General features: G+C 49.2%; 1 protein-coding gene across 1 annotated transcript; it reads left to right on the forward strand.

Annotated features, from left to right (window-relative positions):
* Nucleotides 1–7,183: 7,183 nt before the first annotated feature.
* On the forward strand, nt 7,184–10,943 carry LOC123150450 (disease resistance protein RGA4). The gene is made up of 3 exons (XM_044570300.1): nt 7,184–8,313; nt 8,497–10,475; nt 10,570–10,943. The coding sequence occupies exons 1-2, from the start codon at nt 7,460–7,462 to the stop codon at nt 10,454–10,456; spliced, it is 2,814 nt and encodes a 937-aa protein (XP_044426235.1). The 5' UTR covers nt 7,184–7,459; the 3' UTR covers nt 10,457–10,475; nt 10,570–10,943.
* The last annotated feature ends 1,015 nt before the right edge of the window (nt 10,944–11,958 follow it).

The following is an 11,958-nucleotide window of genomic DNA, read 5'->3' on the forward strand; positions in this document are numbered from 1 at the left end:
GGGGATGTCCGGATCCAACGGTGACGACTGCCCGGGTCGGGTTCGGGGAAGTTTCGGACGAGCAAGCGAGGGGGTCTGTGCACTTTACAAGGAGACTCCGGTTTAGGCAAGAGGGAAAAACAAAGAATAAGGTTGGTCTTGGAACGATCAACAAAAGCGAGGGGTAACGCGGCAACTATGAGCTGATGCAAGTTTTAAAAACAATGACGACAACGAGTGCCGATGCAATGCAGATGATGCCATGATGAAATGCAACAAACAAAATAAAACACATGACGGCAACAAAGAACATTGAAGGCTTCTGAAGCGTCGGTCTCGGGGCGTTACATGGATCTCAACGTCGTGTCGCCAAGGAAGAGGCCATGGTACGAGAAGATGCAGGCCGACATGCTCAAGTTCAACGACGAGTGATCTTGTGGCCGTGAGGGCCTTCTTGTTTTGTATGCCGGCTTGTGTGATGGCATGACCGCGAGGCCGCGATGGCGTGATCGAACTCAAGTCCCACCCTCTTTTGTGCGCTGGCATGTGTGCCGGCCGCTGGCGAGCGCGAACTTGACGATATTTTTTGTAGCCGGCAATGTATGCCGGCGCTGGCATGGTGCCGGCATGAGACATGGTCGCTGGCATGATCTATGGCCGCGGGCCATTTTGCAAAATTGTGCGGACATGAAAATGGGTCGGCACGTTAGACGCACGGCCGGCCCAAATGCAAAACAGGGCGGAGTCGGGCGGGCGGCCGACCCAAACGGACAAAAAAGGACAAATGTGCCGTCCATTTGGGTCGGCCCGTTGGAGTTGCTCTAAGACTAGTCACAGTGGGAGTAACATAAGTGGTAACATCACACTTATCTAGACAAATTATATGACATGGCAAATAATTAATGATGAAAGAGGGGCAAATAGTAACATATCTAGTTACTAGTACTATGAGTAACATCACACATACTAATACAAGATGAGTCGCGCTAGAGCGCTTGCGGGTCAATACAGGCAGAATCTCTGGGTTTGGTGCGACGCCACATGCGGCCTGCTGCCGCAGCACCGACGCCGGCACCGGCCCTTCCCGTCCTAGACGCGGATCTGCGAGGGCAACCCAATCGGCGCCGCCCGCCCGTCGGCCTCCTCTACCTTCGGTCGTGGCTCCGCGCAGGCAGCGGTTAGGTTCGCTACTTCGTCGGCGCCATGGATGCGGACTCCGTAGTCGGAGGCACGCGCCGGCCCTCGTGAGAGGTAGAGGGCACGGGAAATGACGGTTGTGTTCGATGCGGATGCGCATTTTGCCCGATGCCACCACGTGATGCCGGTGCCTGAAGAGGAGGAGCATCTCCTCCAGTGGGTGTACCGTCGGTCACTTACCACAGTGGAGACGGACGCCCAACGGCTCTAAAGCATCAACGCCAAGCAGTTCCGTCTCGGCATTGAGCAGTCCAAGCAGGAGGCGGTGGAGACAGTGGCGAGGGTGGCCAAGCTCAAGCACAAGCAGTACCGCATCGTCCGGCGCTTGAAGGGCTACATCGCCATCTCCGATTCTTCCTCCTACGACGGGTTCGATTCCGATGGCTCCGACATCAACCCACCTCCTGCCGCGGGCGCCTACAGCAGCGCCAACGACCAGAAGGGCAAAGGACCGACGAGCAAGTGGTGAAATCCGGCCTTCTCCATGATTATATAATCTATGTCTACCTAGTTAGCATTTGCCGGATGGTTGAACTGTATGAATTACCTATTTGGTGATCTTTTGATGATGTTGCGTGAATTATGCCCATTTGCTACCAGTTTATATGTCCTTTTGTTGTTGATTTTGGGTGATTAGTGATCTACGTAATATGTTGCATGATTTTGCATGGATATAGGTGTTAGAATTATTGTATAGGGATAGGAGAGGTGTTTAAATTGTATCTATCTCTTCTTCTCTCTATCTCTTGTAACGACCTCTCCTGGCCGATCTCTTTCTTTTCCTGTCGATCTCCCCCTGGTCGATCTCCTCCTCTGTAACTTGTCCACCAAGGTTTTGCCTCAATATATACAACGCGGCCCGAGACAAAGGGTTCTACGCTTCCCAAACTACTTTACATGGTAACAGAGCCTCTTCCTCATCAGATCAAGAGAGATCGCATCTAGCTACTGTTCGCGACCGAGCCATGTCCACCACCTCCGCCTCCATGTCACCCAGCACCATGGGCGCGATCACCACCACCTCCTCCGCCTCCACCTTTGCTTCCTCATCCACAACTACCAATACCTTCCACGGATCGCCACCACAGGAGAAGCTGACGAGGGGGAACTTCCTCCTCTGGAAAGCCATCGTGCTTCCTCAGATGGAGCACCATCTTGACGCCACGAGCCCGCCACCGCCGGCCACCCTCACCATCACCAAGGACGGCAAAGAAGAGCAAGTTGTCAACTTCGCCCGCACCCTCTGGTATGCGCAACAACAACAACTCCAAGGGTTCTTGATGGGTTCTTTTTCCCGCGAGATTCTGTCCCAGGTGGCCACGCTCCAGACGCCGGCCGAGGTGTGGCGCGCCATCAACGACATGTTCATCGCCCAGAGCCAGGCGCAGGCGATCAACACCCGCATCGAGCTCACCAACCTCAAAAAAGGTAACTTGACCATGGCAGAGTACCTCGGCAAGATCAAAACCCTCACCGATGAAGTTGCCTGCACCGCCTCGGCCCTCTCCGACCCGGAGATCGTCTCCAAGATTCTTGCCGGCCTCGACATGGAATATAATCCAGTCGTCTCTGCGCTGGCGGCACGAGTGGAACCCATCACGGTTCCGGAGCTGCATAGCCAGCTGCTCAGCTTCGACGCCCGCCTCACCCTCCTCCACGGCGGCGATCTTCGGCAATCTTCTGCGTACTCCGCCTCCCGGGGACATGGTCGTGGCCGTGGTCACCAGGGCACCAACCGTGGTGGTGGACGCGGCCGCGGTGCCTCCTCGGGCGACGCGCTCTGGAGGCGGCTATGGCAACAACTACGACGGCGGCTACGGCAACAACCACGGGGGTGGCGGCTTCAACAACAACACTGGCCGCCGCAACCCCCCTCTCATTCTCGCCCTCGGTGTCAACTCTGCAAGAAGGCTGGCCATGAGGTCATCGATTGCTGGCATCGGTACGATGAAAACTTCGTTCCTGACTCCAAACTAGTTGTAGCAGCTATGCGCGAGCAAGGCGGGGACGGTGTCTGGTACGTTGACTCCGGTGTTACCGATCACGTCACTAATGAGCTTGAGCAACTTGCCCTACGTGAGACGTATCACGTCAACGATCAGATCCACACAGCCAGCGGTAAAGGTATGGAGATTTGTCACATTGGTCAAGTTTCACTTAATTCCCCTAGTCTTCAACGTGATCTTGTTCTTAAGGATGTTCTCCATGTTCCCCAAGCTGACAAAAATCTTGCCTCGACGTCTCATTTAGCCACCGATAATGATGTTTTCTTTGAAACTCACCCTCGCTATTTTTTCATTAAGGATCGGGCAACGAGGGCACCTCTCTATCACGGTAGATGCGTCGGCGGCCTCTACCCCATCTCCTTCGGAGCTCTTAGCAACAAGCATCGTCGCGTCTACTCCATCGTCAAGCCTTCTTTCGAGCGGTGGCATCAAAGATTAGGACATCCCTCATCAATCATAGTTAGGCAAGTAGTCAATAAAGACAAACTTCCTTTGTCACATAGTTCAAATAAAGAGTCTGTTTGTGAAGCATGTCAATGCGCCAAGAGCCATCAGCTTCCCTATCCTAAGTCTACTAGTGTGTCTCATGCCCCATGACAATTGATCTTCAGTGATGTATGGGGTCATGCTCGAGATTCTTTTGGTCGAAAAAAATATTATGTTAGCTTCATTGATGATTACACCAAGTTCACATGGATTTATTTGCTTAAGTATAAATCTGAAGTCTTTTCAATCTTCCAAGAGTTTCAAAAGCTAGTTGAGCGCCACTTTGATAGGAAAATTATTTCAGTCCAAAGTGACTGGGGAGGAGAGTATGAAAAACTCAACTCCTTCTTCCCTAGCATTGGGATCACTCATTATGTGTCCTGCCCTCATGCTCATCGGCAAAACGGTTCTGCTGAACGCAAACACCGTCATATCGTCGAAGTTGGTCTCTCCCTTTTAGCTCATGCATCTATGCCCCTCAAGTATTGGGATGAGGCTTTCATCATAGCTACATATCTTATCAACCGTCTTCCCAGTAAGGTCATTGGCAATTCAACTCCTTTAGAACGATTGTATCATCAAAAGCCAGACTACAACTCTCTAAAAAATTTTGGGTGTGCATGTTACCCCAACCTTCGTCCATACAATCGTCACAAACTGGAGTTTCGCTCCACACAATGTGTGTTTCTTGGGTATAGTAACCTTCATAAAGGGTATAAATGTCTTGAACCATCTACTGGGCGCATCTATATCTCCCGTGATGTTATCTTTGATGAAACATTATTCCCTTTTTCTCTCCTTCATCCCAATGCTGGCGCCTTGCTTCGTGCAGAAATTGCACTCCTGCTAGACTATTCTACACATCCTGATCACGGAGGTGAATTAAATGATCATGATCATGTGCAAAAATCCACAGAAAAATGCGTCTCAAATGGGCCTTGTACAAATTCTACTCGTCATTTTATGTGTACACAAGACAAAGACGCAATCTTCAAGGAGGATCTGGCTGTCAGCGCGCGATCCCAGGTAGATCCGCGGCAGCCTGCAGAGCAGTGCGGCACGCGATCCGGTGCAGATTTGCCCCTGGCAGGCGACAGCGACAGCGGCCCAGGCGCGGGTTCAGGGGCGGCTCCGGGCGCGCCACGCCGAGCCGACCAGGTGGGTCACGCGGGTCCAGGCGCGGGCCCTGGCGCAAGTCCAGGTGAGTCACGCCAAGCTAACCAGGCAGGCCACAGCGGACCAGGTGCGGGCGTGGGTCCAGGCGCGACTCCCAGCGCGCCTCACCAATCCTCGCATGCGCAGTCTGATCCGGTTGTCGAGCGCGGCGTGGGGGGGGGAACGGCTCCTCGTCTGCCACGTCGGTCGATCCAGTGCGCCGCCAGACCGAGGAGCAGCGTGCATCTTCCTTGGATCAGGAGCCGATCCACCATGTTGGATCTTCTGTGGGCGCCGCCGAAGTTGCTGGATCTCCTGTGCTGCAGTCCACAGCTATCGATTTTGTGGCTCCTTCACCTCCTCGTCGACACACCAGGTCTCGGTCAGGTATTGTCAAGGAAAAACAATATAGTGATGGTACAATAAAGTATAATCCGACTAAGCGTGCCTTTCTTGCTACTACTGATGAACCTATTAATTTGCATGATGCACTTGCTAGCAAGGATTGGAAGGAAGCCATGGATAATGAGTACAATGCACTCATAAAAAATCAGACTTGGCATTTAGTACCACCACAACGTGGTGCTAACATAATCGATTGTAAGTGGGTATACAAGATAAAAAGGAAACCTGATGGTAGTATAGACAGGTACAAGGCAAGGTTGGTTGCAAAAGGTTTTAAGCAAAGGTTTGGAATTGATTATGATGATACCTTTAGTCCTGTGGTTAAAGCAACTCCCATTCGCCTTGTTTTGTCCATTGCCATTTCCAGATGATGGAGCTTACGATAGCTAGATGTTCAGAACGCGTTCCTTCATGGTGTTCTTGAGGAAGAAGTGTTCATGCGGCAACCACCAGGTTATGAAAGTCATAGCACACCACATTATGTATGTAAGTTGGATAAAGCATTATATGGACTTAAGCAGGCTCCAAGAGCATGGTATTCTAGGCTGAGCATGCAGTTACAACATCTTGGGTTCACGCCATCCAAAGCAGACACATCCTTATTCTTTTGTAGCAAAAGCAATATCACTGTTTTTGTGCTTGTTTATGTTGATGATATAATTGTTGCTAGTTCAAGTCAAGAGGCCACCACCTGTTTGCTTAAGGATTTAAAACTTGAATTTGCTCTCAAGGATCTAGGTGATCTTCACTATTTTTTTGGCATAGAAGTAAAGCAAGTCAGAGATGGCATACTTCTCTCACAAGAAAAATATACAACTGGTGTTCTAAAGAGGGTGGGATTGGAGAATTGCAAACCTGTCAGCACACCAATTTCCACCTCAGAAAAACTTACAGTTGATAGTGGAGAAGCTCTTGGTCTAGAAGATGCAACAAATTATAGAAGTGTTGTTGGTGCTTTGCAATATTTAACACTTACACGTCCAGATATTTCTTATTCAGTGAACAAGGTATGTCAATATTTGCATGCTCCTAGAACTACTCATTGGACGGCAGTTAAAAGAATCCTAAGGTATCTTCAGTATTCTCAAGGATCTGGACTTCAAATTGTCAAGTCCCCTTCCTTGCTTGTTACTGCATATTCTGATGCAGACTGGGCAGGGTGTGCTGATGACAGAAGATCCACTGGTGGTTTTGCTGTGTTTCTGGGATCTAATCTTGTGTCATGGAGTGAAAGGAAGCAAGCTACTGTCTCAAGATCAAGTACAGAGGCTGAATATAAGTCATTAGCAAATGCCACAGCTGAAGTAATGTGGATACAAACATTACTCTATGAGCTTGGAATTAAAGCTCCGAAGGTTGCACGGTTATGGTGTGACAATATTGGTGCAACTTATCTTTCAGCCAATCCTGTCTTCCATGCACGGACAAAACATATTGAAGTGGACTTTCATTTTGTCAGAGAGAGAGTAGCTCGAAAGCTACTTGAGATATGGTTCATTCCTACAGGGGATCAACTTGCAGATGGGTTTACTAAACCCTTGACAGAGAGAAGATTGGATGAGTTCAAATACAATCTCAACCTTAGCAAGGCTTGAGGTTTAGATTGAGGGGGAGTGTTAGAATTATTGTATAGGGATAGGAGAGGTGTTTAAATTGTATCTATCTCTTCTTCTCTCTATCTCTTATAACGACCTCTCCTGGTCGATCTCTTTCTGTTCCTGTCGATCTTCCCCTGGTCGATCTCCTCCTCTGTAACTTGTCCACCAAGGCTTTGCCTCAATATAACAACGCGGCCCAAGACAAAGGGTTCTACGCTTCCCAAACTACTTTACAATAGGATGATGAATATGAGATACGTGGTTGTGAAGGCGTAGAATTAGGGACTGCTCAGTGAGCATCCGTGAACGCTTCCGGACGCGTCCGCCCGCGTACAGGTCCGGCTGTACATGCTCTAATAGATTAGTGAACTCGAAGCCGCTACCAATTCTTTATGTTTTCCTCACATCCCAAGGTTGCATCTGAGCTTTGGTTGTCTAGCTAGTGGCGGTACCAAGGGCAATGAAAAGCATTATGCGGTGCAGAGTGCTTTCAATTCAGCCTCCCAACGGGTCTAGGTAGCTTACCCCAACTTCATTCATGTCATGGATGTTGTCGTCCTCACCGGTTGGTGAAAACTCCATGATGTGATCTTGCAACCAAATAAACACACACACACACACACACAGAGAGAGATGGAGGCTGTGGCGACGGCCGCGGCCACCTCCTTGGTGGAGTGGATGGTGCCTAAACTCTTTGATTCCTTGCTGGCAAAGCACGAGCTCCGGAAGAGTCTCAAGATCGACATCAACTACATCAAGAACGAGTTTGCTATGATTTCGGCCGTCATCCATAATGATGATCGCCGCAGCGGCTGCCGTGGCGGCCGTGAAGATGTGAATATGGTGTGGATTAATATGGTACGTGAATTGGCGCACGCCATAGAGGACTGCATCGACCGCTTCATGCACCGTGTGAGGGCCGACCAAGACACCGGGAGAGTGCGCCAGGCTTTCCACCGGGCAAAGACGATGAAGGCCCGGAACAAGTTTGCTGCAGAGATCCGACAGCTCAAGAAGAGATCAGAGGATGTATTCAAGCTGAGAGACTCATACAACAATGCTAGCAGCAGCACCTCCTCACCAAGGCAGTCGTTGTCGTCTCAGCAGACAGACACGCCGACGGCAATTGAGGACGACGAGGATGGCACCCATTCAGAGGCATCCATCGCCGTGCCCGTGGGTATGGACACCCCCCGGGACGAGCTTCTGGATCTGATCCAGCAGGAGCAGAAGCTGAAAGTGATTACCATTGTGGGGTTCCATGGTATGGGGAAGACTCTTCTTGCAAATCATGTGTACAAGGCAATTGAGAGCAAAAGCGAATACGAAGCACGGGCTTGGGTCCCTCCAAGGAAACTAGGGGGGAGCGGGGCAGCCGCAGATGTTCTCAAGGAGATACTCTGGCAGCTTGGCCACCTTCCCCTGCCCACCAGTGGCGGTCTCACCCAGCTTAAGGCAAGCATCAAAAAGTGCATTGGCACCAAGAGGTAACTCATATTCATTCAGTTCCCTAACTCTTTTCCTCTACTACTGATGTAGTTCTTGGCTAATTAGTTTGTCATGTTTCATTTGGGAGGTAACTCATATTCATTCAGTTCCCTAACTCTTTTCCTCTACTATTGATGTAGTTCTTGGCTAATTAGTTTGTCATGTTTCATTTGGGTACCTAGGTTTTTCATTGTAATTGATGACCTGCGGACAGTAGCATACTGGCACGACATGAAGAAGGCCTTCATGGGGTTAAGCGGTAGATTTCTAGTGACGACCGCCATTCAGCACGTAGCAAATACCTGCAGCAGCTCAGTTGTTCGTGATCATGTGTACACAATGGCAACCCTTTCTGACCAACACTCAAGACAATTGTTCTTCAATGAAGCTTTCCAAGACGATGAACCACCGCTGGATGCAGAGGAGCTCGGCTCCGCAGCGCTCAAGAAATGTGATGGTCTTCCCCTTGCTCTTGTTACCACCGCCAGGTTCTTTCAAAGTGCAGGTAATCCAACACCCATGAAATGGGCAAAATTATGCGCCGACCTGGGTACATATCTGGAGAGTGATGAACTATTTGCAAGAATGAGGCGTGTGCTTGTCCAGAGCTACACCAGCCTTGATAGCCAGGTTGCCAGGATATTTTTGCTCTATTTGGGTACCTACCCAAGTGGTCGTCCTATCAAGAAAAAAAGACTGTTAAGGAGATGGTTATCAGAAGGATTATCCCCAGGAGACAATGCATGTAGTGCCCTCAACACTGCTATTATCAATTTCAATAAGCTTGTCGACCGGAGTATCATCCAGCCTATGGATGCCAGTGGTAGCAGCACAGAGGTGAAGACATGCCATACCCATGGCATGATGCTGGAGTTTGTCCTGCGCAAGTCCATGTCCGACAACTTTGTTACCGTGTTGTACAATCGGCAGTCTAACCCATCCATACCCAGTAACATCCGCCGGCTTGCTCTGCATCATGCAAGGCCCAGAGAAGTGCAAGGTTTAACTCTTGTCCGGTCACTGACAATCTTGGGAGAGGCGCACCCATCTGTCCTGGACTTCTCCAAGTATGAACTGCTGCGAGTTTTGGATCTGGAAGAGTGCGTTGTATCCTTGGGGGATGGCCATCTCAAGTTGATATGCACCAAACTGTTGCTGCTGAGGTACCTATGCCTCGGGGCCGCTGTTATTGCTACAGCGCTTCCAAAGGAGATCAGCAAGCTTCAAGTATTGGATACACTAGATGTGAGAAATACAGCGATAGAGATTCTGCAAACACAAGTCCTGGAGCTGCCATGTCTAGTTCATCTCTTTGGGAAGTTCAAGCTCAAGCAAGATGTAGGAGGCCGGACAATGAGTAAGGTACAGACTTGGTTGTCAGTGAAGAGCAAATTGGAAACATTGGCAGGATTTGTTTTGGACAACAGCAAGAGCCAAGAGTTTGCACAGCTCATGTACAATATGAATGATTTGACAAAGGTGAAAATACAGTGTGAGTCTACCGCCGACACCAGCAGCTCAAGTCATCTCTCAAAGGCCATCAAGGGGTTCATTGAGAGAAGCACTGACTCCACAGGGACTCCATCACTCTCACTCAATTTTGAAGACGAGTTGACCCAAGACATGCTGAATTTCTCTCTGGATAAGGGAAAGAATCACTGCTGCTATCTTGCCTCGCTCAAGCTGCAAGGAAGCAAGATATGCAGCCTTCCGTCCTTTGTTGCCTTTCTGGGTGGTCTCACTAAGCTAGGCCTTTCATCCCCTCAGCTGAGCCTTAGCCAAGATTTTCTTGCTACCCTGAGCAAAGTGCCTGGCCTGGCGCACCTGAAGCTGGTTGCAACTAGCCTGGGCAGGCTCGTCATCACAAAAGGTACACTTAAGAGCCTGGTACGCCTATCCATTCTGGTGAAATCCATGATTGGTCAGCTGGAAATCCAAGAGGGAGCTTTACCACGCCTCAGGTCGATGCAGCTGCTATGCAAAGATCTGGCTGGCTCTATTTCTGGCACGTCAGCGGTCCATTCCCTTGGGCATCTTGACGAGATTGCTCTCCATCGTGATGTGGGAGATGAAACAAAAAATGAGTGGAAAGAAGCAGCAAAGAACCTCCCAGGTCGACGCCCCAAGATATTGTTTCTCTAGACAACATCAACACATCCAGGTAATGAATTGTGCTGCTTGCCTTGCAATGAGCTTTGCTCCTCGCCTCCCCACAGTTCACATCCTGGTAATGACACTTTTTTATTATTGTGCAGGCAGTGCAGGCTGCGACTTGCTAATGGCAAAGCATTCTCGTATGCTGCTTATTGGTTGACGGCCATTCATCAACATGATCAAGTGCGTCGAATTATTTAGTCCTCTTTGCTCTCATGTCGATTTGGTGGCTTCCCCGCCGTTCGTACTTTTATGTTGTGTCACCACTAGGATTTATTTATTTGTAACAGATCGAAGCTAATGACCTGTTAAGTGTGAGCAAACGATTTTCTTTGCAAGAAAAATGGTGACTTCCTGCTGTAATAAATAAGGTTACTCTGTTTGTTGTTGGACATGTATTTGGTTATTACGGAGTTTAGCACTCCAATATCCTAGTACTTGTTTGGGATAAATTCTGGAATCTTAATTTACTTGATGTGCAGTGCTTCCTGTGCTCTGTTTTCTAAAGCGAGGTTAAGTTCTGCACGCTCATGGTCTAGATATGTGCATTGCAAACTCGATGTTCCAGTGACTTCATCTTTGTCGACCTCGGACTCGACTCTGGTCATCAGCGAGCTTTGTCAAGGCAGTAGGCGGTGGACAATCAGAACTGGTACAGACTACAATTGCCTGTAATAGCTTCCTCTGCTTTTGTTCTGTTTTTTGGACTCTGAACATTTGGTGGTAGCTTGAGTTTTGAGGCGTCAGGTGGACCTGGCTTGGGGCCTGACACACAATCTTTCTCCTTCAGACGACTAATGGTGGACGGAGATGCTGCCTGCCCCTCACGCTAATGGCGGCTGGTACCTATCGACCCTCTCTTTCTTTTAACATACAAAAGGACGAGGATAATACACACTGGACTGTGCGATACTCGATCTACGGCATCAAAAACCATAGCTACCTAGGTACAGACCAAACACTTACCGATCAAGACGCGACGACTCCACTCCAGCTCGCGCCTGGCAACCTCCACCGCCACGGCCACCTCTTCGTCAACTCTCACATCCTCCAGCTTGATAGATCGTGAACACCAGGTACAGCAAGCTGGAGCTGGAGAAACCAAGCAAGCAAGCCATCCAGTGCCGATTGGTTGACAATCACACACCAATTCAATCCGATAAATCTTTTAAGTGAATCTTTTAAGGAAATTTGATGGCTGCCATAGTTGCTGCTTTAGTTTGGAAAGTATATGGATAGCTAGAAGTGTTGTCTCCAAAAACATGTTTCCTACTGCTAATGTTTCTTTTTCAACTGTCATGTTGGTTATCATCCGGATTGGTGTGCCTAACAGCTACGGCTATGGGGAGTCATCTCCTGAAGATCATGAAATGCTTCTGATAAGTTTGTCCTGAATGCACATGTTCGGCTAAATAAATAAACAGTAGCAATTGCCTCTATGCATCCCTGCTGGCCATAGCAGGTGGGAGCATATGCTTAACCAGACTTAT

This window comes from Triticum aestivum, chromosome 7A (assembly GCF_018294505.1).
Source record: "Triticum aestivum cultivar Chinese Spring chromosome 7A, IWGSC CS RefSeq v2.1, whole genome shotgun sequence".
Lineage (NCBI taxonomy): Eukaryota > Viridiplantae > Streptophyta > Magnoliopsida > Poales > Poaceae > Triticum > Triticum aestivum.